Source organism: Centrocercus urophasianus, unplaced genomic scaffold (assembly GCF_019232065.1).
Source record: "Centrocercus urophasianus isolate 14NV4802_14NV808 unplaced genomic scaffold, USGS_Curo_1.0 seq_11, whole genome shotgun sequence".
NCBI lineage: Eukaryota > Metazoa > Chordata > Aves > Galliformes > Phasianidae > Centrocercus > Centrocercus urophasianus.
Window position 1 is genome coordinate 36,618,011 of NW_024884253.1, and position 26,982 is coordinate 36,644,992.

Here is a 26,982-nt window from a genome sequence, read left to right on the forward strand (position 1 = left end):
ACACAATTTTTATTGATTTGCTCAGTGAGTTACTGCAAGTAAGTTTTCCTTGCGCTATTTATGGGGTTTCCCTCTTCTAAATGTTACCAAGGTCACTGTGGTGTAACACTAATTTGTTTGTGTAACCCCTGAGCAATGCATACAGAGCCAGATGTTATTTCAGAAACTACACTTGGGGAAGGTTTTCTAAAACCTGTACGTTAAAACGTCACGGCACAGTGATTCTTGCCATAACACTAACAGGGCTGCCTCAGTGGCACTGAGCTTCTTGCCATGAAGGGGGGGTTGGGCTGCCCCAATGCACTGCTCCCACCCCATTAGATCCACCACTGCTCTGCACCTTGCAGTCTGATTGCTGGAGCTGTTTTTCATCACTTCATGGCAGCAGAAACAAAGAATCAGTGGGCTTGGTATAACGACTGATTTAATTAAGATAAACTTGAGAAATCAGAACCTTGGGAGCATGGCAGAAAGCGAAAGAGTACACATTTTATGGTAATTAGTACAAATAGTAGTCTGCCTCCAAAAAATACTCCGCATTTTTCTCATAGCTTCTTCGGCAGATTAAAGTACAAGCCTAAACCTCTATGAATATTTACTTTGCACTGGCATTGTAACTTGGTAGCCTAACACCAATTTGCAGCATGTGATATGCAAAACATTACTGGACTCAGCACAGTATTAAAACTCCGGAAATTTAATTCTGTTTCATCACATTTTTTTTCCAAAATACAAAGCAGAACAACACCCTACAGAAACTCACATAACGACTGATGCTGTCCCCTATGAAGAGCTTGGTGGTTGAAACTACTACTACCACAAAGCGAACGCTTTGTACCTTAAGTACGTAAGACTTAAGGTTTTATTAGAGTCAGTCCATTAGGTTTAATTGAGTGGCTCTCCACTATGGGAAACTGCGCCGAGCACAAAACTGGCAGCAACCAACCCAGCAGAGTCCATTCTGACTTCAAGTGGTGTGCAAAACAAATCAACCAACCAGCTAACGCATCTTTTGCACTTGTTGGTTAACACAGAAGAACAGGCATGAACAAGGGTATTCTTCCATTTTTGACTCTTAACACGCTTGCCAGGTAAAAGCAGTAAAAGCCTTTAACTAGCCTTCCATTTTTACCATTAAGTTCACTAAACTGGAAGCAAACATTGGAACAGTAAATGTTGTACTTTGTACGACATGTTTCAGCTTCTACTTCCTGAAAACTGGACGATGAACAAAATCAGACCACTTTTCTGATAAAACAAGTGGTAAAACGAGTGGTGTTAGTGAGATCTCAAAATGCTTCTGAAGTCATTCTTATCTATAGGAAAGAAGGAGGACTAAAAAATAAGATAACAACTTTTCTGTAAGCAGCTGCAGGCCCAATATAGTTAAATTGAACTATTAACATACTGAGTAAACATTTATTTTTCATTTGGTCTTATGATTTTATGGCTTCTTTTTTTTTTTTTTTTTTTTTTCCAATTTAGGTCAGAGTGGAATTTTAATAACATCACTACGTTTATATGCTACTGCTGCACAGCTTGGACCTGTAATATCTGCACTTGCCACTCTCTGTAGCAAAAGGACTGCCTGCAAATGCAACACATTTCTGAGGAAGAGGCAGGTGTACAGTACAGGATCTCCCTTGCCATTCTTTAGGAAACACTGCAGAGCAGGTAGTTTCTCTCCTTTCCAACCCCTTTTAAATACTGGCATGGGGGCCTGCACCATCACAGCAGTTCTTCAGCACAGTGGAAAAAACGCAGTGATGCAAATTAAATAGTTGAAACATCTGAAGGTAGGAAACACTCATTTAACACTTTAGCAATTGCCTGGTACTGGAAGGACAATAAATTTTGGAAAATTCTTTCCTAGGTGCTTCTTTACTGCGCCTGCAATGAGTCAAGTTGCACATTTATTTTTAACAACCTGCATATACAAACCCACTAGTCTCTTAACTGATTTAAAGATTTAATAAAATCTTTAAGTATGTCTTTATTATCTTTAAAAAAAAAATTCCCTTCATTTGTTTGTTCCACACTGTTACTCTACAAAGCCTTCTTCATCAGCACAGATCCATGGTTCAGTGCTTAGTCTTTGCTGCCTTCAACATCATGATTTGCTGCGCTCCAAGTAGAGGAGAATCAACACTTCTCATCTTCAAAATTTTATTTTTTTTTAAATTTATTTTTATTTTTTTATTTTTTATAAGAGTGTATTCCTACACTCTTACCTCATAAACACTATCAACATTAATCTCGTATACTTTCTGTAACCGTGTTTCAGTGAGAATTTCATGTCTGTGCCCTACAGACACTTCTCTTCTTGCCCGAGTCCTTTTCTGCCCAAAGAAATGTCCAAAGGCAACTGCTCTCCCTCAAAACCCAGACTGGGAGTGGATTACTCCTACTGGGGATTAGTGCTCCCTCTGCTGCTCCATGCTGCCTGCCTGAGGAGCAGGTCTCCAAAAGAGGATGAAACCTGTGTGTAACTTCCAGTAAAGCTGACCTCCAGTCAGGTTTCTCCTCATTATCTGTAGGAGGGGGAAAAAGAATAAATAACAAAGGAGAGGGTACAGCCCTGCTGCCAGCCACAAACACACCCTATTCTCTCTGTAAGCTGCAGCAAGCTGCAGAACTCACTGTAACAAATGTGTAGGCCATCATACCATAAAGAAACCTGAGAAGGTTTCCAGGCAAGCAGGGAGCCTGTGAAGCTAGGTGACAGCTGCATCTGGCGCCGTGTATCACACCATGTAGGTCCACATTATGTTCAGGTGCTCATGTTTTGTCAGCACTGACAGCATTCTTGACACTTGGTGTTTTTCAAACTATTCAACACCCTGAACATCCACAATGGAGTGAGTAAGTACCGCAGCACACATCAGAGCTGCAAAGAAGTCCCCAGGTCCTCCTTCAACTGACTGATCTTGCAAGACTGTGTCAAAAAGAGTTTCTCCTCCATTCACAGCTACTCTAGTTTTAGAAATTTGCCAAAATTCTTATAAAACATTTATTGGCAGTAGCAATGAACAAAACGTTTTTCAGAATAAAAATTAAAGCAGGAAACAGCTTCACGTCATTTTGGACAAGCCAGTTGTACAAAGGTTTATGCAGTAAAGTAGTCAAGGAGGTTGCACCTAGAAGAATGCACATGAAATTCAGGAGAGGTCAGGCCTTATTAGATCTCCAAAATAAGCTGTTATTGTCTTCAGTTTGTTATTGAGAAAATTTTGTTCTATTTCAACTTTCCCTCCTGGCCCTGCCAAGGAAGCGATCTGAAAAACAAAAGAACAAGAAATAGGTCAATCAATGTGCAGGTAAAGAGGAAAATCCCCAAACTTCTGCTCGTGTCATGTAAAACATCTTTATTCTGATATCACTGGTGCCTAACGCCTCCGGTCCCCTGTGTGTTTCCTATTTTATCACAGAAGTGAGTCTGTGGCTTTCTGGGGACCTAGAATTCGTCCCTATCCACTCAGCCAAAAAAAACAGGAGAACTTGAGAACTAAAGATAAAGAATCACTACTTCTCACACTATGCTGAGACATACTACAGCCTGGTTTGCAGAGCACCAAGAGCACAAGCATCCCTGATGCTTGCCTGGTGACAGCAAAAATCAAGCCAAAATCCTGAGTGTCAAAACGTAAAAAAAAAAAAAAAATTTTTAAATTTACATGTCAAAATGCAAAGTTTCGTGGGCAGAGTACAAACAAATCCTGAAACTGGGAAGCATAAAAGTTGTGCTGAAGAGTTGGGGAAGGAAATAAAGTAACCAACCAAAACAAAAACATCACAACAAGAAGATATGCAGCCCCCAAACCAAACAGCTTTCAAATACACTATCTTTTTTGGTTGTTTTTTTTTTTTTCCTGTTGCAACAACAAAAGAAAAGCTGTTGCTGCGTGCAGGTGAATCTCAGACACTGTTGATGGTAAGGCAGCCGGCAGCTGAGCAACTGCTGAAGAATGAGGTAGAGAGCCTGTGGGGCAGCGCAGGGCCTGTCTGCAGCCACCCGAGCGAGACCGCTCACGCTCTGTTGACCCAGTGAGCACCTTTGGTGCTTAATGATTACAACTGACAACTGCAAAGGAAACACTGTTGTGGACTTTGTCTTTTGGACCCGAGCACACAACCCTCCGTCCCCTTCCGCTCATGTTTACCACGCCCAGCAGTGCAGTGGCAGACGGTAGATGACTGACTGCTCCCTGCTGCAGGCCGCACAGTGGGAGGCTGCTGCCATGCTGTGCTGCTCCCCAGTGGGTCTGACGCTGGAAAACTTCCCACATCAACAAAATAAAAAACAGAAGGTCTGCAGGCCAGCAGTAGGCTTGCACTGGTCTTTACACCAAGATGTCTGTGACACTGCCAGCTAAAATGTGAAGTTCGGCTTGCGTTATTGCCACTTCTGAACTCCTCCGAGACTTCACTCTGTAGCACAGGTTTAAATATAAACATGCTGAGCTTCCTCTATTTTACTGCAAGTAAAAAAGCAGCCTACCATCAAGAGGAAATAACAAATTAATCTAAATTATACCTTGAACCTTTATTGACTTGCCCAGAAAGATCACACCTATCTAAAACAGACATTTACTTTCCTTTCCTCTCACCCCTCCCCCCTTTTTTCTTTTTCTTTCTCTATCTGTAGATAAAAACAAAAGTCTGAGCAGTTTTATTCATCCTTCAGTATAATGGTGATAGGAAAAAAAAAAAATTCCACATTCTTGTCAAAGAGGAACCCGCCACTTAAGTAAAAAAGCAGAAGCAGGCCAATTTATAAATAGCACGAGAGTCTGAACTGGCAAGTGATCAAGAATGTTAATTTTATGACTTACCTTTTCCTTCTTGACATTCTAAAAGCCGTTAATACTGCAAGGCAACCCATTTATTTTTTTTCCCAGGAAGATGTTAATTTTGTCCTATTTTATTGTAAATGACTCTTGCAAAAAGTGTAAGAGAATGCCTTCTGAAGCTATAGCTGCTTAACTCTCCAGGAATATTGACTGGATTGGTCAACTTAATATACGAACACTGATACTACCTGGGATTGATTACCCAGTCCCAAGTTTGGAGCACAGTATATATAATTAAGCACATATGAGTACTACTTGCTCATTCATATCAAACAAGTCTTTACTAAGTATTCCTCTTAGAAGTCCAAACAGAATACTTATTCAGTAATGCAGGTAGATGTCACTCCCTCTGCTAACAGGTGGCATTTGCTGAAGGATACCTGAGAGCACAATATCCACATGCTGCATGTATAAATATATATACAACTTTAAAGCATTAAATCCAGGATTAATAAGAGTAATTTCAATTGCCTCCTAAAAATATATATTTGAAAACTCAAAGGTGACAAAACTCTAATGGGCACATAGGCATAAACTGCAGAGGCAGAGTCAGGACAGAAATCTCCAGATTGCAAAAATCCATGACTGCACTCCTCAGAATACATCTCTCAACATCGCAGCTTCTCATGTGAATGGGAGGTGCAGGGAAGCAAAGGGAGCCCAGCGAGGAGGCACTGACTGCTCAGATGGAACCACCAACATTCAGAGGAGGAAAACACAAATGCTCCATCACCACGCTTGTTTATAAACTGCTGGAGGTTGCAAATTTAATTATGTGCAAGCTGCTAGCTGCAAGCTTTCCTTGGAACGGCTCAGTGAAGCCTGACAGATTAACAAGGACAAACTGCCATACAAAAAGCTCTAAAACGTATTATTATAGAATCACAGAATGGCTTGGGTTGGAAGGACCCTAAAAAGACTACACAGTTCCAGGTGGTCTTTCAAAACGTGAAGCACAATAATCATCTTACCATCTAGGCACAAGATATGCAGACAAAATCAAAGTTTCATTTTCAATCTTGATTTTCCAAAAATGGAGTATCATTACATTGAGGAAACAAAGGCAAGAAAAGAAAAAGGATCTGCACGATGTGCATTCTTTTCTTCACTATCAGAGTCAACAGCATTTTGCTTGATTTTAGGACCAGCAAATCATTCGAAGCACTAGATACAGACCAAACAGTAATAACATCTGAAACATAAGCAGACATGTGAAACCACCATTTAGGATAGCAAAATGTCCTGCGATTGAGGAGTGATTTCATTTAATTAGGTATAGCTGTAGTCCCAAACCCAGGCATCAGTTTCCAATACAGAAATAGGAAGAAGTCTGAAAAGTGACCACATTAAAAAACAAACACACAACAAAACTCTACATAACGACAAATGTAACCTTTCGCTTGTCTCCTACACCACCTATTTTTCGAAAGCACAGTACACAGGGAATAAATGCAGTCTGTAAGACTTTCCCAGCAGGACTATGTTACACATCAATACAAAAATCAGGCAGACTGCTGGCAGGTCAGCTCATGATTGATGGAGTCACAACAAGCTGCTAACAATTAATTCACTAATAGCTTAAGCGGAAAGAAGTTGCCGATCACTGTTACAACGCCAACATATATACTTCCCATTAACTAGTAGTAACCGTGGGATAACATGATAAATAGCACAGATGGAAGAGTATGTACCTATGAACACCTTGCTACGGCACTGTGTTTATCACTTCCCACCAGGTCTCTCTCCTGCTCAACTACAAAACGCAGCACCATGCCCAACCCAGCTGCCCTCACACAGTGCATCTTCCCAGAAATGCCAGTGCTGCATCCAGACACATCATCTCCACTGTTTCATGCTCCACTCTCTCCTCAGTGCTGCATGACCTCTCCTTCTAGCAAGGTTCAAAGAAGGCAGACATCCACCAGAGGGATGGATGAGGCCATAAAGGATGCTGGTTGAAGCATCACAACCTTGACTACATTTGGAAAAAAAAAAAACAACAAACAGCCTTTACTGAAAGTTAAGAGACAGAACCTAGTTTTAATCTTGCACAGGCTGAAACCTCAGAGGTATTCTCTAATTCTAAGGACAGGGAAGAACTCCTCCTGCTTCTTCCCTATGAGAGCAAGCTGAGAGAGCTGAGGCTGTTCAGTCTGGAGAAGAAAAGGCTCCAGGAAGAGCTGATAGCAACCTTTCAGTATCTAAATGGGGGCTATAAGAAGGAAGGGGACAAACTCTTTAGCAGGGTATGTTGTGAAAGGACAAGGGGAAATGGTTTCAAATTAGAACAGGAGAGACTTAAATTGCACAAAAGGAAAAAGTTCTTTTTACAGTAATGGTAGTAAGGCACTGGAATAGGTTTGCCCAGAGATGTGGTGGATGCCCCTGTCCCTGGAGACACTCAAAGTCTGGCTAGAGAGGATTCTGAGCGACCTGATGTAGCTGTCCCTGATGTAGCTGCCTGTAATTGCAGGGGAGCTGAACCAGATGATCTTTAAAGGAAATATATTACCAAAAAAGCAGTATTCTTCCTCTGTTATGCCATGCTACTTTTACATCCAAATATTGCTGGCTGAAAACGGGGAAATTTTTCAGAAGTTTAATAGCAACTCTGAAAATATAATAGCAAAACTGAAAATATATTTTCAATAAATACAACAGCTCCTGTTTATGAAATTGCAACTATACTCAAATTTGAATGTGAAATAGACTTGAATTTTGAAGGTCTGGCATTTTGTTTTTGTTTGTTTGTTTTTAAGTTATCCCACTTTAGAAAAATTCCTGATGCTTCCTTTATTTATTTATTTTTAATTTATTAGATCTTTTCTTCTACCCCACCCCGTACTGACACAAAGCCTGTTAGTACAAAGCTCGTGTAGCACGCTAACAAGGTCTGGAACATGACTTCACAACACTACTGCTGTAACCCACAGCACAGAGCCAACATTATATCTCCCTCCTGGATAGATCATTTCAACCAATTTACCCCATGGAGAAAGGCTTTCTAACACTGCCAAATCTCTTTACAGAACTACTGCGCTTTTCTTATGTCACAGGCCGGACTTCAGATAGACCAAAACATATCTTCTATCCCAAAAAGATAGCTCGAGCTGAGCAATAATTGATAATGGGCGGGGTGAGCAACAAACCACATGTTCACCACTGCTCCAGCTGTTGTGCTTGGTAGGTTGGTATAGATGCTGATGTGCTAATGCCTTATAGCATCAGCATATACGTCTCACCAGTTTTTCAGGAGAGGGCATCACCCACCCTGACCCTGCCCTGACAACCAGTGGCAGGACAAACACCTCAGCAACAGGACCTATGTCATGCAGAACAGTCTGCTGCATCACTGCATTAGTGTGTGAACACCTAGGAGGATTCTATATGCTTTGGTGCCCTTCTCTAATGAGGTGAAACCACTACAAAGAAACTCCTACAGTAAACCCCAGATTCTTCCCTCTTTGCTGCAAATATTAAGAAGAGAAGAAAAGAGGCGGTGCAACCGATCAAGGATAAATGCCAGTCCCTGAGGTGAGTACACAATAAGGCTTAGCACAGCTTGCTGAATGTAGACATTATTTAATCAGTCTCAACCAGCTTGCTTCTCCAATCACTCATGCAGGTCTTGATTAGGCTTAGCTGAGGTTTGAAGATCCAAACATAGTATTGCCTGCAGGTATCTCCTTTCTTTCCCTTGATGTGATGGAAATGAACCAGCTGAGAACAAGGATGTTGGGAAAGGTTGAACATTCCCTGACTTCAGGTTCCCTGCTGCTCATGAAGCTTATTAACCACAGAGCAAGGGCAGAAAATGTATCTTCATCAGAATTTTGCCAAGGCACAGATATCCTCATTTATTTATTTTTAACTATTATCAGCTTAAATTAGTATCATTAATTCTTCTCATAGAAGGTAAAAACAGCTTTCAAATACCCAAATGTTTACCAAACATTTTCACTTGTATTTGCTACAGCATAATTTTGATTTGAATGCACATGTCTATTTGAGACAGTGATCTCAAGTTCTTTCCTACCTTGAAAGAATTCTTAGTTGATCAAACTTTTTATTCTGTTTTCCAGAAATACTGCTGGCAGCCAAATAAAAGCTTAGTCCCACCCACAACTGAAGTAGTACTAAAACATGATCTCAATCGGTAATATCTATAGATCTCACAATTCTGCCCTTCAACCCAATTCCCTCCCAAACTTTTTTTTTTTAAAGGGATACAAAAAAAGTTAAAAAAAAAAAAAAAAAAAAAAAAAAGACTTAGAGGTAAAGATGCTGCAAAGAAACAGGTATCAGCAAGGATGAGCTGCAAATATCAACTATGTTTTTATGCACACACACATATATAATGGTTCCTGAATATTCCCTAATCAGAAAGAACATTTCTGAAAGATTAGTTCAACCTAAAAATGGACATACATTTTGAATCAAGCACATGCTTATAAACCAGATTGGATGCAACCGAGAGAAATGTTTCCTATTTCTTGTGAATACATCAAGTGTGTTTCACTGGTTCGATGCTCCCTCTTGAGGCAGAAGTACAGAAGTTTGCTCTTGCATATAAATTCACTGAATTTTCTAAGAGGATTCAGCCAAAGGAATCCTCTCTCCACTCTGCAAGACCAAATTGACTCCGAAAAATCATAGTACTATGCAGGCATGGTTCACATCACTTTTGGAATAAAGCCATACAGAACAAGGTTGCAGGTCTGATCTACCAAGAAGGCAGTGAATGCAGTGCCCTCAGAAACAGCACAGTTGAGGTCAACAACCACCTGCTTTCACAGCAAGAATTCACACTACCCAACATATCTAATGCTGAAAAAAAAAAAAAAAAACCCAAAAAACAAAAGGATATGTTTTCCAGTAAATTTGAACCCTCCTAATTTAAGGAAAAGCAGGATTTTAGCTTTAAGGTCGATTCCAGTAGCTGGGCATCTATTTCTACAAACCTGAGATCTACTGTCAGACAAGCCAACACGCACTGCTACACTGGCTTACAATCAGTATTAACATCTGCATGGAGTTTTGCAACAGAAATTAAATCAGCTTCCAAATTAATTTTAACTAGCAAAGCACACTCTGGTTGCAGATTCAGTCAGTAAAAAACAAGAGGCAGAGTACTGAAGATTTAACAACTGCCACCTTCCACGCTAAACATTCCAGACTGCCTCTTCTAGGAGCTCAGGGATACATGAAAGCCTGAAGTATTTGCATGTATACAAAAAGAGAACTTTTAAGGACACTGAAGAGGCAATTTTGATAAGCCTGTGCAGTGCTATCATAAATGAACTTAAGAACCTTGTAAGTTTCAAATCTAAGGCATCAGGTAACCTCTCAGCAAATACTGCCTTATCGAAGTTACTTAGATTCCAGGTTTTAATCTCCTGCAAAAAAATGTTAAATATTTTCTTCATCAGACCTTTCTAGGCCCCTGATGCTTACGGATTACATTTACAAGTACAGCTATACAACGATACACTAGCAGTGGGGTTCTGCACCCTTGCCAAGGTTGTCAGGACAGGAGCTACTCTATTCGATCCATCAGATTAATAAAATGGATCAGAACTGTGGGCAAAACCACATAGAAACTAAGAAGAAAAACTGCTCACGCCTACCATTAAGGAACCTTGAAGACATATCTTCCAATCCTCTAGAAATTCACAGTCCTGAAATTTCAGTAGTGGTAAATTCAGAAATGTCACTCCAATACAACCAGAGATTACGACGGCCAAGGCTGTAACCTCTGCATAGTCTTCTGTGGACCAGAAGACCACTACAATCATAGTTAGGAAGGTCAAGTACAACCCACCATTGTCCAAGCAAGTACCAACACTGAATTTCCCTCAACACTAAGCTAGATGCATATCCTCTCTCCACACTGTCAGATAATCAACCTTTAGATCTTTTTTTTTCTGTATACTGGCACAGTAGCTAGAGAAAGCATAAGGAATTGCTTTCTTTCCATGAGAACAGCCTATAGGTGGGAAAACCGAGCTGAATCCAAGTATCTCCTTTTACAACTAAGCTGTGACCACATAGCCACAATTCTGAGAGACAGCACTTTTCAGCAATTTGTGTAGAGGAGAACCTGTGGATGTACATCAAGGAACATTCAGAACATTCCAACAAGACTCAGAACCAACTGGACCAAGAGGTAGGGGCAGCAAAACATCTAATGCAACCACACACAGGTGCTACACAGGCAGAGCATGCTAACAGCTAGGCCATGAGAATTTCTCATACTGTCTGTTTGCCATAAACCATGTCTACAGGCACTGACTGAAGTCCTCATCTGCTCTACATTAGACAGAGCTTTTGGAAAAGCTGGAAATAACCTGTGAAGTTCTGTGGCATAAGGCAAGTGAAGAGAACATCTCACTGCTCCATCTTAGCTTAAAATCTACAAGACATAATTAGCATAGAAAATATACAGAGGAAACTAAACCAGACACTCAGGGCAAGTGCTACAGTCATCTAATTACTTCCAAAATAAAAAAAAGTACTTGACTGACATATTTAATTTCAAACACTGAAGAACAAACTGTATTTGACATTCCACATCAACAATCTGAACAATCAAACAGGTACAGTACTTTTCTAATGAACATTTCCACCATCAAAACAAACAAACAAAAAAAAAAGCACCACCCTGAACTGGTAAAATAAACTGTGTGTTTAACAAGTCAGTGCTACATCTAAGTAATTCAATCACTGCTCTGCAAGCAGCCCCTAGGTAACTACACACCTGTATGGGCAGCATGACAGATGTCTCTTGCTTGAGACTGTACTAAAATGCTAATGAGAATGACAGTAATGGCATTAATGATAGCAGGCTGTACAGTGATCTCCTGCAACTCCTTCATGAATGGAAAACCAGAAAGGTTTAGGACTCAGAATATATGAGATAGTATGAGCTGATTAAAATACCTTCTTTCTTTTATATGAATGTATCTGTCTGGCACGCAAATATACTGTATTTGGATTGTCTGTAAGTATCTCCAGTCTGCTGCTCTATGAAGGAATAGCATCAAAATAATGAAAATCATCTACTACTCCCATGTCTAAATATGCCAGAAGTGCTAGAAACACAGAAACCACTTAATGTAAGGTTCAAATTTAAAACAAAACAAAACAAACACGTTCAGCTGAACAGACTAAAAAACCTTAACTCTGTGCTTATACTATCTCTGTTTTACCAAGTCGAGGTTTTGGTAGTTAGCAAGCCATTTTCCAGTAACGTACCTGGTTAATGTCAGCGTTCCGAGGTAGAAAATAAACAATGTTGTTTGTAATCTTCTTGGAGAGCCTGAAAATTTCAAATGTAGAAGCCAGTAAAGGAAATAAATAAATAAATAAATGTAGAGGGAGGGAGAAACTATTACATATTTTTCATTTTGAAAGCTTATTATGCAATAACGTAATGGCTGTGTAATTAGATACTGTTCTGAAATGCAGAAATTAGTACTAAATGTAGAAATACCATTATTTCACCATTACTGTCCTTTTTTTTTAAAAAAAAAAACAAACAAACAAACAAAAACCCCAGAGAACCCAACCAATTCACTCATTTTACCTAGAAAATTTAACTGAACTGCAAAAAAAGAATTTGAGAAGCAGTTTATAGTCAGTACACTGGTTTGATACCTGCTTTCTAAATCATTTTGCATAACATTGCCTCTCACACAGGCATAGATTTCTTTACCCTTAGAGGTATAGCTACAGTTTAGCTAAAAAGGAATAAAAAGAGATTATTTGACAAAGAAAAACACAGTTCTGTAGTTGATGAGACTGTTATGCTCATGCCTTCCTAAATGAATGGCTGCTCACTACCAATGTAAATAAACTAACATTAAATTTTATACATTAATTGAGTTAATATTTTGCTCGCATTCTTCTGTTTTCCCACATCATGAGGTGTTATAATAATGACATAAATATTTTAAGCAAGGCTAGCTCTCATTAAAAAAAAAAAATATAGCTCACATAACTAATGATTGCCTATGCATATGCCACATGTGTATTTGATTACTTCAGGGTTGTTTCTTTAACTAAAATCATATAACAAAAATAATGAATACTTTAAATTAGAAGATATGAACATACCAGATCATCTAGTCCAACTGTTCTCCTATCACCATTACTATCACTAAGTTACTAAACCATATCTTGTAGCACCTCATCCAGATACCATCACTTTCGGTCTGCCAGCTGGACATGGCAAAGCCCACCTCAAGAGAAGAGGGAACAAAAAAAACATAAAAGACTGAAAATCACACCCATGATGACACACAGCTTTGAAAGGATATCCATCTGGGCAAATCATAGTTTGGATGTCAAAGATTTCAGCAGTGGCATAGTCAGGCCCACCCCAAGGAGGGCTGAGGAACACAACATCTGCTTTCAGGTCAGCAGCCAGCACCATGAAGTCTCCACACACAAATTCAATCTGGTTGGCCACGCCGTACACCTCGGCATTGCTGCGTGCAAGGCTGAGTTTCTCGGGATCTATATCAACAGCAATCACTGCAAGGGAACAAGGGAGGAAATGAACAGGTAACGTGGGCTGCAAAGTGCACAGAGCATCTGACTGTCACATGGATGTCACCCAGTTACCAAACAAAATGTTTCACAATGTATTTCACAATGTACAATGCTTGTAGCAACCAGATACATATCACATCCATAATTTCATTTTAAGTGCTAAGCAAGGACTTCATTTTCTAGGTAGCAGAAAACATGAAGCTCCAGCTCCTCAGAGGGAAAGGAAGGTCCTTTACTTTACAGCAGAAGCTCCATGCATTCACACCAAAGTCACAGCAACACCAGAGCCAGATCTTCTCTCCTGGCAGGAGCCCAACAGCTTACACAGAGTCAAACTGGAAACCTGTTCTTCTCTGTCAAAGATTAATGTTTACCTTGTGACTGATCACATTACACTGGAAATTGAGTTGGAAAAACACCCAGTGCTGTACAAGAATTATGATACAACGGCAGTACATAATCATGTAAACTAATGTGAAATTTAGGAAATATTTATAGAATGCATCATACCAAATTTAACACAGCACAAACTACCATTTTTCTTGCTCAGAAATTACTTGGAAGCGTTCAATGAGCTGGTATTTTACCAGAGTGTTTCAAGACTAGAGGAGGATTAAGTAGTCAATGTTTTTACAGAAAGCACTCTCATGATTCACTGCAATTTCATTACCTAGAAACAAGAACGTACACTAATATCAAGTTATCACTGCTTTTCTGTATTAGGTCCTGCTGCACCCACAGGTGATCCTATTCCAATATTTTAAGTACATTTCACATGCAATATGTTTTTGAGTACTTAGCCTTAACATACTATTGGGAAAAGCAGCAGCTTTTTGGTGTCACTGCAAACAGAATATAACCTTTAACAGCAATCTTAGAGCATCTTATGGACTAGCTACTATGCCAAGTAAAACTAACACTGATTATATACAACATAAATCCAACTTTGACTTTAAATTGGAAAGCAGTTTTTCCTCCAATTTTCATAGAATCATAGAATAGGTTGAAACGGACCACAACGATCCTCTAGTTTCAAGCCCCCTGCTATGTGCAGAGTCACCAACCACCAGACCAGGTTGCCCAGAGCCACATCCAGCCTGGCCCTGAATGCCTCCACGGATGGGGCATCCGCAACCTCCTTGGGCAGCCTGTTCCTGTGCATCACCACCCTCTGAGTGAAAAACTTCCTCCTAAAAAACTTCCTCCTAACTTCCTTCCCTAATTTTAGGGAAAAAGGTTGAAGAAATGAAACAATGTGCTGCATACAATGCCCACTTACCCCTTTTTGAGGTCAAAGCAAACTGAATAGCATTTCCTCCAACCCCACAGAAGGCATCCACTATTGTATTACAGTTGAATGATTGAGCCACACGGACTGCAATATGCTCTGCTATCTTCTCAGGAGTAACAGAAAACCAGCCCTCTACAAAGGGAAGAGAAGAAAAGTATTTTTTGCCACTTATTTCATCTAAATTAAAAATAAACAACTGAAGGTTTAGCATTAATCCCAGCAACTTTGGCTTAACACATTTGACCAGGAAATACAGGCTTTCAAGATTATAAACTCTAGTAAGTCCAGTGATTTGCTAAGCAAACAAAGTCTCACTGATGTGAATAGATATGCCTGATTCTCAGTGAAGGCTTTGTTGAACTTGGTGCTTATGAAGGACAAGTACATAAATACAGCTGCAAAAAACCTCATACATGTCATAACTATGCTCTGCCACAAATAAAACAGAAATATATCCTCTCACATCCTACACGTTATTTTCCTTACAGCCATGCTTGGCCTGCCAAACAATCTATGCGTTTATACGGGGAAGTATTAGAAATGAAAGCCTTACAAAAATCTTACCAAAAAGGGTGGTAATACCCTTTTTTAAAAACTCCTTATTTATCTATGAACTGATGATCTGGAAGTGGCTTCCACATAACATGGAAAAACGTAACCTTGAAAATGACTGCTGAAAGACGGTGTACGTTAAGAGAACAAAATTACATTCATTATTGCACTTCAAAGTTAAAAAAGGAGAAAAAAAGAGTCATTGAGGTTCTGAGAAAGTCCTGAGCAGGCACTGTTTGGGTACACTACGATCTTCAGCAAGCATCATAACTAGCACAAAGAGGGCTGTGCCACACTAGAAACTGGGGAACAGAAGTCCCAAAGCTTTTTTGTTTGTCAGCGCGTTGACTGTGCACTCAGTATTGCTCGTTTCAACACAAGAATTAGTAATAAGCTGTAAGAAAGGTCACAGGCTTGAGTACCCCTTATGCCACCCAAGTCAAAACCCTGTGTACTAGATACACCTACCTCTATCAAGTTTAATCCCCTCATCAAAGCGAGAGAACAGCCTGTAGCGTTGAGCCCAGTACTTGATCAGCTCAGGATCCGCAGCAATCTCAGGAGGTATCTCTCCCAGTGCAATCTTATGCTTTCTCCTCCTTTTTCTCTCCTTCTTCTTTGCAGTATTTTTTTCATCTACAACTGGAAGACACTGTAAAAGTTAACTAACTGTCTTCATAGGCTATGAATATAACTGGCAGCTAGATAAGAGTCAAGATGCTCGAGTTAAGCAACACTGCTAAATGACCTTTAATACTGTCTGCCAGATTATGCAGATCAGTAGTTTAAGTTAAAAAAAGGGCATTCTATATAGCAAACAGTAATCTAAACAAAGTAATCTATCAAACATCTGTCACAGTTATAAAATGATAATATTTTACCCATTATTTAGGAGTCTTAGCAGGCTAGACATGACTTTCAGCTGATAGAAATAAGCTGTAAATGGTGAGCAAATGTGGATCAGACACCATTTAATGCCTATGTACTAAATAGGAATAAGAATCAATCTAGATCAGTGTTTTAAATAGTTATAACACAATTGGATTTCTGTGGGAAGGATTAAACTATGCAGAAAGCTAAATAATCTTATTTTCTGTTTTTCCAAGGGTTAAATAAGCACGTTCACACTACAAGTTTTTTTTTTTTTTTTTTTTTTTTTTTTTTTTTTTTTTAAACAACACACATTTCCTAAATCTATGTGCATATATGAATCCAAAAGTGAGCATTCCTTGCCTCTAGCTGACATGAATAGCTCTCACAGGGGAAAAGAGGAGTGAACCAGAGACATGACCTACTAGGTCACATGTTAGATCAACACTGTTCACCCATACAGAAATGCTGTCTAAAGTAAAGGCAAGGCCTGGGATTTTGGTGCTGCAGGAACAAACTACTTTCACTAGTACAGCTATAAATTATTCAAAGAGACCTTCTTGGTCCAAGTGGTAAACCACAGGTAAATGCCACACAACACCATAATTTGGGAGAGGAGCAGCAGGCCACTACCAAGTCATGTCCAGTTTGTAGGAAACAGGAGTACCTGGGCTCACGTCCTCCATTTCTGCCTGGAGATAATCTGGTATGTCCAGAGGGACCAGCACCCTTCCAGAGCCATACTTGGGCTTTCCCTTTCCCTGGCATCCAGCACTGTTTGCTGTTGCATCCATTGCCTCTTCCAGCTTACTCGTCCCAGGTTCACCATCAACCACACTGGAAGGCAGCAGCTCAGGGGTTTCCATACTGAATCTCACACTCCGTGCAGTGGTGACACTTTCCTGATCCTCCGAGTCACTGCTTGTTGATGACTCCTCAACTTTACCCAGAGGAGAGGCTTTCTGGTACACGATTTCCTCTGCAGGTTCATTAACCTGCTTCAGGAACGCTTCCACCTGGAATGGAAATATATCACAGACTGTGAGATTAATTGGTAACCAGGTGCAAACAGGACAGTTTAAAAGCATTGCAGTTCAAAAGCACTTGCCATGGATACATTCTCTACCATGTGTATTTTGAAAAAAGGAAAATATCCACAGATAAGCACATAAAAAACCATCCAGTTATAACATGAGTCATTAGCTCTGCTCCCTTTGCACTTTTTTTTTTAAAACAAGTTGTCTTGGGAACCAGATACGACGTGGGTGCAAAGAAGAGAGTGAGTTGCCTCACCTCCAGGATGTACCAAATGGTACATGCATCAAATCTGCTGCACAGTTTGTAACTCCACACTGCATCCCAACCAATGGACAGGTGTCAGTTTCCCTCTTCAAAGGTATCTGCAGATGCCTAGTTTTAACATTACAGTTACTCTGGGTGGCACTAGGCCTAGTACAGTTGTTTGCCAGAAAGACTGAGGAAATTTGTAACTTCTTTTCTCCTTCACATCATCACAGCTCTCCTCACTGGCATCAGGTACAAGGAAGCAATGGCCAAGTTTCTGATACTAAATTATAGCAATGGGATGAGAGCTCAATACAACATTCTTCATCATCACCAGAGAACAGTGTCTTAGGGTGAAGTATTATGGAAAGGGAAGTATTAGGGAATGTATAGAATACACAGGGAAGTATTAGGGAATGCCTAGCATCCCAGTATATGTTGATTATGTACACTTTTTTCTTCCCCCTCACCACAGAAATTCCAGCACTAAGAAATGTACTCATAAACTCATTTTAAGATCAGAAAGACCTTTAGTAAGCACAGAAATCTACACACATCTTTAAAGGAATGATGCACCTATATTGTACATGGTTCCATGTAACTTCACCATTAAGCTCACATTTCTTTTACTAGACTGCTAAGCATCCACCAATGCCTTTTTACACCCACCCTACACAATAACTATTCTTCACCTAAACAGGAGGAGGAGAGGAAGGGGAAAAAAAGAACGTTAGCATCAGAATGAAAATGAAAAAAAAAAAAAAAAAAAAAAAAAAAAAATCACCTGTCTGTGCAAAATTTCTTTTGCATAATGTAACAACAGCTAAGGGAGCACAGACATCTATGCAATTCACCAACACTAACAAGTATACCCACCTTCTTCAGGGTTTTATTTTTTTTGCAAGATGTTTCTGGCTCTTCCGTAAAGAAGATGTGTGTATTTTTGCTCTTCCTTGGTTTACGCATATCCAAAAATTTGGACTTGAGTTTCGCTTTTTTCTCCAGGTACTGAACACTTCGGTGAGTGAAATCTGGAATTCCACCATACCTGAAATAAACAAAAGTAAAAAAAATTAGTTGGGAAATTTACAATTCTGATGATTTAAAATTAACATACATGTAGTGACAGAGTCAGCTACAAGACATACTCCTCTTTGAATCTTATATATGTACTAAATGTGCCACTTGAGCCCTGTACCTAAGCTACAGTCCATCTGAGCCCTATGATGTTGCTTCTAAGACACCGATAACCAATATTTAGGATATGCTACTGAAAATGGAAATTTCACTGAACCTGAATAACCTGGCAATACTTCATTAACACAGTTAATGTAAAGCAACCTCATTTCAACATGAAACATCTACAAATTACAATCTAAACTCACATAACTCTAAACTGAGAAGTCCATTAACGTTTTGAGCCCTTAAGCATCCCAAATTTAACTAGCTGAGCAGGCATTTCAGTTCTCTACTCAGTTGTTTGCAGTTATATAACTGCAAGTACCCTATGAGTTATGCTTATTTTTCAAAGCACTTTTCTTGTTGCCTAAGTCTGCATTTCTACTGCTAAAGCTACTGCAGAAAAATTAACTTCACCAATTATCTTCCAGAAGTTCAACAAAATCGGAATAGAAATGAATGGCATATTAAAATAATATCAACAGAGCTGACTTGCTGAGAAGAACCCTGAGTTCCTCATAAGCAATTACCTTTGTCCTGCACCACACTTGAAGCCCAAAATAGAACAGGTTTCCTCAGGATCTTCCACTGGATTCTCATCCACATCCAGTTCATGGCTAGGAGAAAACACAGATGACAACAAGTTAAGTTGGGGGTTATTTTTTTTCCCCTCCAAATAATCATATAATAAATTAAAAAAACAAAACAAAACAAAACAAACACAAAACCTACCCGCTCTTAAAGAAACGCCATTAAAACTCCTGCACTGAAGCCATTTAGAAGTGCATTTCAATAACTCCCCCACACACTGCTGATATCAAACAAGGCAGATAACACTAACCTATTCATATGCATGAGCACATTCTTACCCAACTCAGTATGGCCCTCCATGGGAGTTACGATATTCCAAATATTTGTAATGATTTCTCAAAACATTTAATACCAAGCCCTATGCAGAACTGATGAAGACAAAATGCCCGTTCACCCTATTTCTAAATTACCTTCATCATCTATGAAACTATCTATGTTATCCATCATTAGTGCTACAGCAGTATCAAAACGTTACAGCAAAAGCAGTATCATTAGCAGATAATTGCATTCATCCCTTTGTCTGTGTGTTTTTGGATTTATTAGAGAGGGAACGAAAAGCCTCCCATCCTTTCTGTGGTTGCAGATTTACTACAAGGAAGGAAAAAGACTGTGACAAGGCAGAGATTAACTATTCTGTGAATGTCACAGTACTGAGCACTTTATTAGCAACACATTAGCTAAGCAACACAAGTTATTAAGTAATATCTCCTACGTTTTACACTAACTAAACCAGAATAAACGAGTAATCACTTCCAATTTAATAATCTCATATATTTCAGTGGCACAAGGTATTGTCACCTTGCACATCTTGGCATCCAGACCATATATTCTTTATAAAGCAAAGACATACCCTTCACTTACGGCCAGGTAAAGTGACAGGCAGCAATGGAAGACTATCATAGAATCACAGAATGGCTTGGGTTGAAAAGGACCACAATGATCACCTAGTTTCAACCCCCTGCTATGTGCAGGGTCACCAACCAGCAGACCAGGCTGCCCAAAGCCACATCCAGCCTGGCCTTGAATGCCTCCAGGTATGGGGCATCCACAACCTCCTTGGGCAACCTGTCCAAATGTGACACCACCCTCTGGGTGAAAATCTTTTAACTCAATCTCAATCAAATGTTATAAATAACAATTTGAGGAAAAAAGAAAAAGATTTCACTACTTACCTTCTCTTTACTTTGGCACTCCTGTTTTCAGGGGGCTCTTCTCCTTCATCTTCATTTTGATCACAAAGCAGCAACTGTTCTTTGTCATTTGAGCTACATGAGTTACCTGACTCCTGGGAACCTAAAAAGATAAACTTACTTTAAATCTTTTTATATGTTAAATTTCAGAACTTCCCATCCTTAAAGTGCATCTGCAGCAACAGCTCAGTTGTTTCACATATCCTTATCTGATAAATAAGGCAAAGGTGTCAAACCACACATTTCTTCAACTGTCTTTGGGGGACAACGTGCCAACACAAGCTTCCAGTACTAGTTACACTACAGTGTTAATTTTAAGCAGGACTAATTTCAAAATAACTCAGCTCTCCAAGAAAAATAAAATGCTTGTGGGATACAAATTCCAAACAGTTTCTTCTTTCTTCTTAAGCTTTGTCTCCAGTGCAAGATTTTCCTCTCATCCCTCTCATTTGAACTTTACTGTAAGATCAATATGGGGGCACACCTGCTTCTTCTTTCCTTAAGAGGTCACAAGCAATGCACTCAGAGGTTTCCTCATCAAACTGAATTCCCAAGCTGCTGACTCTTCACTCATATTTCATATCGTCTTTCATCTTCAACAGGAGAAACCATACATCTGCCAGGAAAGCTGTCACACAGTCAATTATTGGCAATTCTGGCAGGAAAAATTTGTGGATAGCCACCTCCTTTCCCTGCACACAGAACTGGTAGCAAAAAAACATCCAGTTTTTGTTTTTTTTTTTTTTTAAATCTCCTTCATAAAAGCCCTTCCACCACCATAAGGCACAACACTGCCTCTCAACATACTCACTCCTTTATGAACTGGCATTTTTACTTGATGTGGGCACACTAATTTGGGGTTCTAAAGATAACTGCAGCTCACTACCTAATTGACAATGTAATGCTGAAAAGGACCTCCAGAAGTTAGCTGGTCCACAATAATACCATAAGCAGGACAAGAGTTTAATTTTAAGTATTACATTATTAAATAGAAGAACAAAAGAGAACCACAAACAAAACCAAACTGCGAAAATGCTTTTTGGGGGATATTTCTAAAAAGTCCTGTCCTTACATTTGTCACATTCATGAAAACATCAAACTGAGTTTTCATTAATTTTAGACTATCAGTGAAAAAAGAAACACAGGCTGCATGACACAGCTGCAATACTAAAGCTAATTAATAAACCAGTAAAGCACCAACTGTGCCCTTTTATCACTTTTCGTGGTACATTTGAGAGATGTATAAAGTGTATATTGTGATACTGTGTTAAAACCACTTGCAGATGAATACATTCAATATACAACCTAAACAGGAGAGATGTTCCAGAGAATCAGAGGGAAGAAAAAGGAATTATGCTATCTTTCCACAAAATTCTCAGTCTATGTTTAATAACAGTGTGATAAAGATAGGGTCTGGGTTTTAATACATAACCACTTAGAGTTACAGCAGTAGAATTAATGTTAGCTAATTGTATATTACCTGACTGGTTAATACTTCTATTTTCACAAGATGCTCTCCTTTTCCTGGTTCCTCCATCACATGGTTCCTTTTGGCTTGAAACACAGGGACTCTGGCTTTCACTGTTACGTGAACTGTGCTCTTCATTAGTTACTGTTAGAGGTTCACTGCTCTGCTCCAATGCGTCCAAATTTAGGTTTAAATTACAAATCCCAGAGATTATCTCATGATGGGGTTCAGCACCTGAAGTGAGTGTTTCCTCACTTCTGGTGTGAGAAGGAGACAGCTCCAAGATCAGCACTTTGCTGCCTTCAGCCTCTGGGCTGACCAGGTCCATTTCTTGCAAAAGATCAGTCTCCTGCATAACCCCATTCAGCTGAACACTGTCAGTGTGTGAGCTCTCCATAGTCCACCCCTGATTTGTCCAGTACTGAAACTGTTCCCAGTAATACCAGTACAGTTCACTATAATGCTGCTCCCACTCCTCCTTGGTGTCTGGACTGTTCCAAGGCTCAGATGCTGTCATGGCCTCAGGCAATGAGACATCTTTATGCTTCTCCAGCCAGCTTTGCCAAAGAAGGCCCTCTCCATACTCGTTCCAGTACTTCTCCCATTTCTGTTCAATGGGTAAGGCCTCATTAACAAGGCTCTCTGAACTTCCACAGTTCCCTTCACCTGCAATCTGAGATTTGCTGTTTTTTGCACTTTGCTCTGTAGCTGAGGCTGGCTCATCTGAGATAGGCTGCTTATGATCACCACAAGTGTGATCCTGGCATCCCTGCTCCATTTTATCCTGGTGTATTTGCTGTAATTCTTTTCTCTTCTTCTTTTTCTTTTTCATAAACTTCATGTTACTTCTCTTTCTATATTTTTCTTTTGCCTAAAACATAAAGGATAAATATATTCAGGAATCCACAACATGCAGGCAGTCCTTTCTTTCCCTCCCTGTAATCACATTTCTGCTTGTTGTGACCCTCTCTCACTCTGCAACCCCACTGTCAGCTTTCTCCCCACAAAAAGGGCCAAGGGTTATACAGGTCTGATAGGACCCTGTCATTTTGCCAAAGACTTCTAAGAAGGCTGTGAATAACAGCTGTGAGCATATCTGCAAAAAGGACCAAGAAAAGGTAGAATTCCAGTTGGGAAGGGAAGTTGTTCATAATTGTTCAGTGATTTAAGAGGAAAGACATCAGTGTGAAACACCATGAAATGCTATGGGGAGATTAGTCAGGAACTGTGTAGTCAGAGTTTAGCTCGAGTATCACTCAGTAACACCAAAGACTTCTTTGGGGTGCCACAGAGGCGAACCCTTACCATTGCCTGACACCTGCCTGTCCAGCAAACACTGCTCAAGTGATTTATTAGGGTAGTTAGCACATCATATGCTTTTATTTATAAGTTCTGTAAATCTTGCTTACAGAACCAATTTATGCCTGGCTAATGATGACTGATGAAATATTCTTTCCGTCCCACAGTGATTTCTGAGAGAGTTCAGAGAAACACAGGAAAAAGATTCCTATCCAACCAGGTGTCTCTTTCTGCAATTAATCCATTTCATTTGTTACCATGTACTGAAACTACTACAGCTGTCCAATGAAACAGAAGACAAAAATCTTTTCCTGTGCTCGTAAGCAAAACACCCTGAGCAACAAAATGCTATATAAGACAAATGTGCCAAGTTTCTGAATAAACTGTCCAATTAAATTTCACACGTAAAAGCGTGGTGGTGGTGAGGGAATACAACTCACATGGCTGCAACCCCTGGTTTTGTTGCACTGACAAATGCATAAGGCAACCTGTCAAGGAGCTGGCTTAAGAGAATGGGCATTAAACTTTCACTCACATTTCTCAGGTCACCTTAATGTATATGGTGCAAAGCACAACACTTAGCAGTAATCTAGAAGAAAACATTATCTTCTCACTTGACTTATTTGCACTACTACTACTATATAGCTGCACAAATCATACGTGCATACTATGAGCTTCAACTCTGATGTCTGGAAGGTCTATTTACATGTCATCATGTAAAACAATTTACAAGCTCCTCCTATTTACTGAGAAATTAATCAGGCTAGAATCACAGAGTGCTCTGCACAAAGGCACTCTCACCTCTAGGGAGGTCTGTATTCTGTGAAGCAGGCACTGAATATCTCACTACCTTTTCCCCACTGACACATAACTTCAGCCTATCCACAAAGCCCAGCTGCTCGCTGCAGGAAGCAGAGGACCCAAGCTCAAGCCCTGTCCTTTGGAACAGCCTGGCTTGATCAGCTACAAGGGGAATGCACAGAACTAACTCTTTCTATTACTACCTACACCTAGACAGTTAAAGCAGATACATGCTCAGTTTGCAGTATCTTAGTTGTCCTGCAGCACAGCATGAGCATTAGTGCTTTAAACCAGCTCCTCCTAGCAGCAGGAGCAATACAGACATGGAAGCATAAAGCACAGCCTGACCCTGCCAAGCCCAAACGGCAAGCAACTTTTACAGACTGCACGGACCAAGAAGCCAGAATTGTCACAGCACAGAAGATGCTGCATGACAGAGAACAATGTATTTTTCCAGTTCAACTCAGTTTTCCACTCATTTGCCTTTTCCAATCAAGCCCAAAGTAACTCATTCCTCTTTTCACATACACTCATTTTGTACAGAATTTTCTGGTTCCCCACTTCCTTTTGTCCCAGTCATTTTTAAGCTGTTAAATAAATAGCCACTCTTCTGCTCAGGTGAAGTGCCAGACTGACAGCCCTGGAAAAGGAAACCTTTCAATCAGCAAAAAAAGGCGCAGCACAGGCAACAGCAATGCATTTGAATGCATGGACCATGATGTCCCATAACGCTGGAAAACGAGGCCACTCATATACATTTCCACAAACTGCAGTCTCAAAAGCAACTAAGGAGTAGGCATGCCCCTACATTCTGGAACAGGGAGTAAACAGAAAAAATAAAGCACAGTGATTTTTACCACAAAGTCCCTGTGAGCTGAGTGCCCACCAAAGTGAAGAGGTAACCCCATGCTCTTCATAAGCTCGGCCTCCGAGTCTAGTTCAGTTTCTTCCAGGTCCAGAGCACAATCAGCATCCACTCCCAATATCACACTGGGACAACTGTTCTCCTGCTCAGATGCTTGTTCCTCTCCTGTGAGCAAATGACATCGAGTGAATACAATCTTCCAGATTCTGTAATCAGAGACCTTTAAAAGTCACCTAGCCCAACTCCCCTGCAATGAACAGGGACACCTACAGCTACATCAGGTAGCTCAGAGCCCCCTCCAGCTTGACCTCGAGTGTCCAAAGTATAGGGCACCCACCACATCTCTGGACAACCTGCTCCAGTGCCTCAGCATCCCCACAGTGAAAGACTTCCTTATAGCCAACCCAATTCTCCTCTGTTTCAGTTTGAAACCATTTCCCCATGTGCTATCACCAGACAAAGCGTCCGCCCCCTTCTTTCTTGTAACACCCCTATAACTCAATGCAAATCCTGTAACAAACACTTCTTCAGCTTCCTTTCCCATTTAAAGATTACAAGTACCTGAAAGCTACTAATAGATATTTTTCATCTTTTGCACTAGTTCAATGAACCAACGTTAACATCAGTACAAAGCTTTATACATTATACATATATATACACACTTTTTAAAATAACCCAATATTAACACTTCCATACATTCTAAACTTTTTAACTACGTCTTTATTTTAGCTGTATTAAATTTATCTTTTTCAGGACCATGCTGCATTTACCACCCTACAAAAGCAGCAGGGATACATTTTCACATCAGGCCTTAGTTGCAGAACGGCTCTGCTCTCAGGCTCTTTTTACACACATACTTCTTAAGAAAAAGAGGGAGTAAAAACAACTGGAGAACAGGAGTGCAAGACAACAGCAGAAATCAAAATAAGGCTTCAACAGCCCAAACATCAGACAGGGTCGCAGTTAACTCCCTTCCCAGCAGTCTGGACAGCACTGAGTTTGGACTGGTGGCTGCGCTGATAACACAGCTGTATTTTGGCTGTAGCTGCACAGCAGAGCCCAACGTTCTCTCTTTTCTCTACTGCACTCCCCAGCCATCTCACCAATTGGAATCCCTGCCTGCACAGTTAGCAATTGTTTGAGCACCACCAAACGCGCGCATAACGACAAACGCCATAGGAAAGTTAGAAGCAGACCCAGGTGAAAGCGATGCAGTCCTGCCGCACCGCAACACCCGCGCACAGCTCGCTCCGCGCATCACCGCACCATACTGTACAATTACCTTACCCGTACTCTCATCATCATCTCGGATATAAAATCCTTTCAATCCCAGCTTATATAACTTCCGATCCCTGTAAAAAACAAACACCGATGCTGACGGTCACCGAACAAAGAACGGCAGCACTACAAAGCCCGTTGGAGAAACGCTCAGCCCCCCATCCCGCCGCCTAAGGCCACTCACTCCACGAAGGCGCGGGAGCAGAGGCACACGATGCCACCCGCCGCCCCGGCCCGCAGCAGCAGCTCGGCCACCAGCTGTCCCCGCGGGTCCTGCACCATCCCGAGCCCACGCCGCGCCACAGCCCCGCCGTCTTCCTTCCGCCGGAACTGCCGCCAGCGCCGGGCCCGCCCCGAGCGCCGCGCCGTGCAGGATTGGGCTGGCTTAGGCCACCGAGCGAGGGCGCCGCTGTGCCCGCAGGGCCGTCCTTGTGCGGAGGGGAGCGAGGGGCGGGGCCGCTGAGGCGCTGCAGAAACGGGGATGGCCCCGCCTGGCGGGAGGTTGTGGCGGCTGCGCGTGGGCTGCTCGCTGGGCCCGCGGTGCTTCCGAACGGGAGTACTGGGAGTGCCTGGAAGCGGCACAAAGGAGGGGCAGGGGAGGGACTGGGAAAGGGGGAAAATTCGTATAATGGGAGCGGGACAGAGAGGCACCTGCACGCCCGTAAAGCTGCCGTTGTCACAGAATTACACAGCTGGGGGGTTGAAATGGACCATCTAGTCCAACCGCCCTGCTAAAGCAGGTTCCCTGCAGCGGTAGCACGGGAATGTCCAGGAGGCTTTGAATACCTCCAGAGAAGGAGAATCCACAACGTTTCTGGCAGCCTGTTTCAGTGCTATGCCATCCCTATCGTAAAGAAGGACTTGTATTAGTAGGGAATTGTCTGTGTTCCAGTTTCTGCCCGTTACTCCTT

At 40.9% G+C, this 26,982-nt stretch overlaps 1 protein-coding gene across 2 annotated transcripts; it reads right to left on the reverse strand.

The window, feature by feature from the left end:
- Window positions 1-406: 406 nt before the first annotated feature.
- TGS1 (trimethylguanosine synthase 1) lies at window positions 407-26,353 on the reverse strand. 2 transcript variants are annotated; one of them, XM_042839752.1, is made up of 13 exons: window positions 26,256-26,353; window positions 26,081-26,145; window positions 24,786-24,958; window positions 21,841-22,699; window positions 20,343-20,463; window positions 19,110-19,196; window positions 18,277-18,448; window positions 16,784-17,132; window positions 15,715-15,888; window positions 14,683-14,826; window positions 13,169-13,385; window positions 12,105-12,183; window positions 407-3,275 (listed from the first exon to the last, which is right to left on the reverse strand). In XM_042839752.1, the coding sequence occupies exons 1-13, from the start codon at window positions 26,351-26,353 to the stop codon at window positions 3,159-3,161; spliced, it is 2,655 nt and encodes an 884-aa protein (XP_042695686.1). In that variant the 3' UTR covers window positions 407-3,158. The 2 variants fall into 2 exon arrangements, with proteins under 2 accessions (XP_042695686.1, XP_042695687.1); XM_042839753.1 differs by lacking the exon at window positions 26,256-26,353 and having other exon boundaries at window positions 26,076-26,145.
- Window positions 26,354-26,982: the final 629 nt, after the last annotated feature.

Excerpts from the sequence above, each read along its gene's own strand:
- TGS1 (XM_042839752.1), bottom strand. The coding sequence starts at position 26,353 with ATGGTGCAGGACCCGCGGGGACAGCTGGTGGCCGAGCTGCTGCTGCGG. Across the intron at positions 17,133-18,276 it reads AAAATAAAACCCTGAAGAAG|GTGGAAGCGTTCCTGAAGCA; the intron begins GTGGGTATACTT and ends TTTCCATTCCAG. Across the intron at positions 15,889-16,783 it reads AATGGAGGACGTGAGCCCAG|TTGTAGATGAAAAAAATACT; the intron begins GTACTCCTGTTT and ends AGTGTCTTCCAG.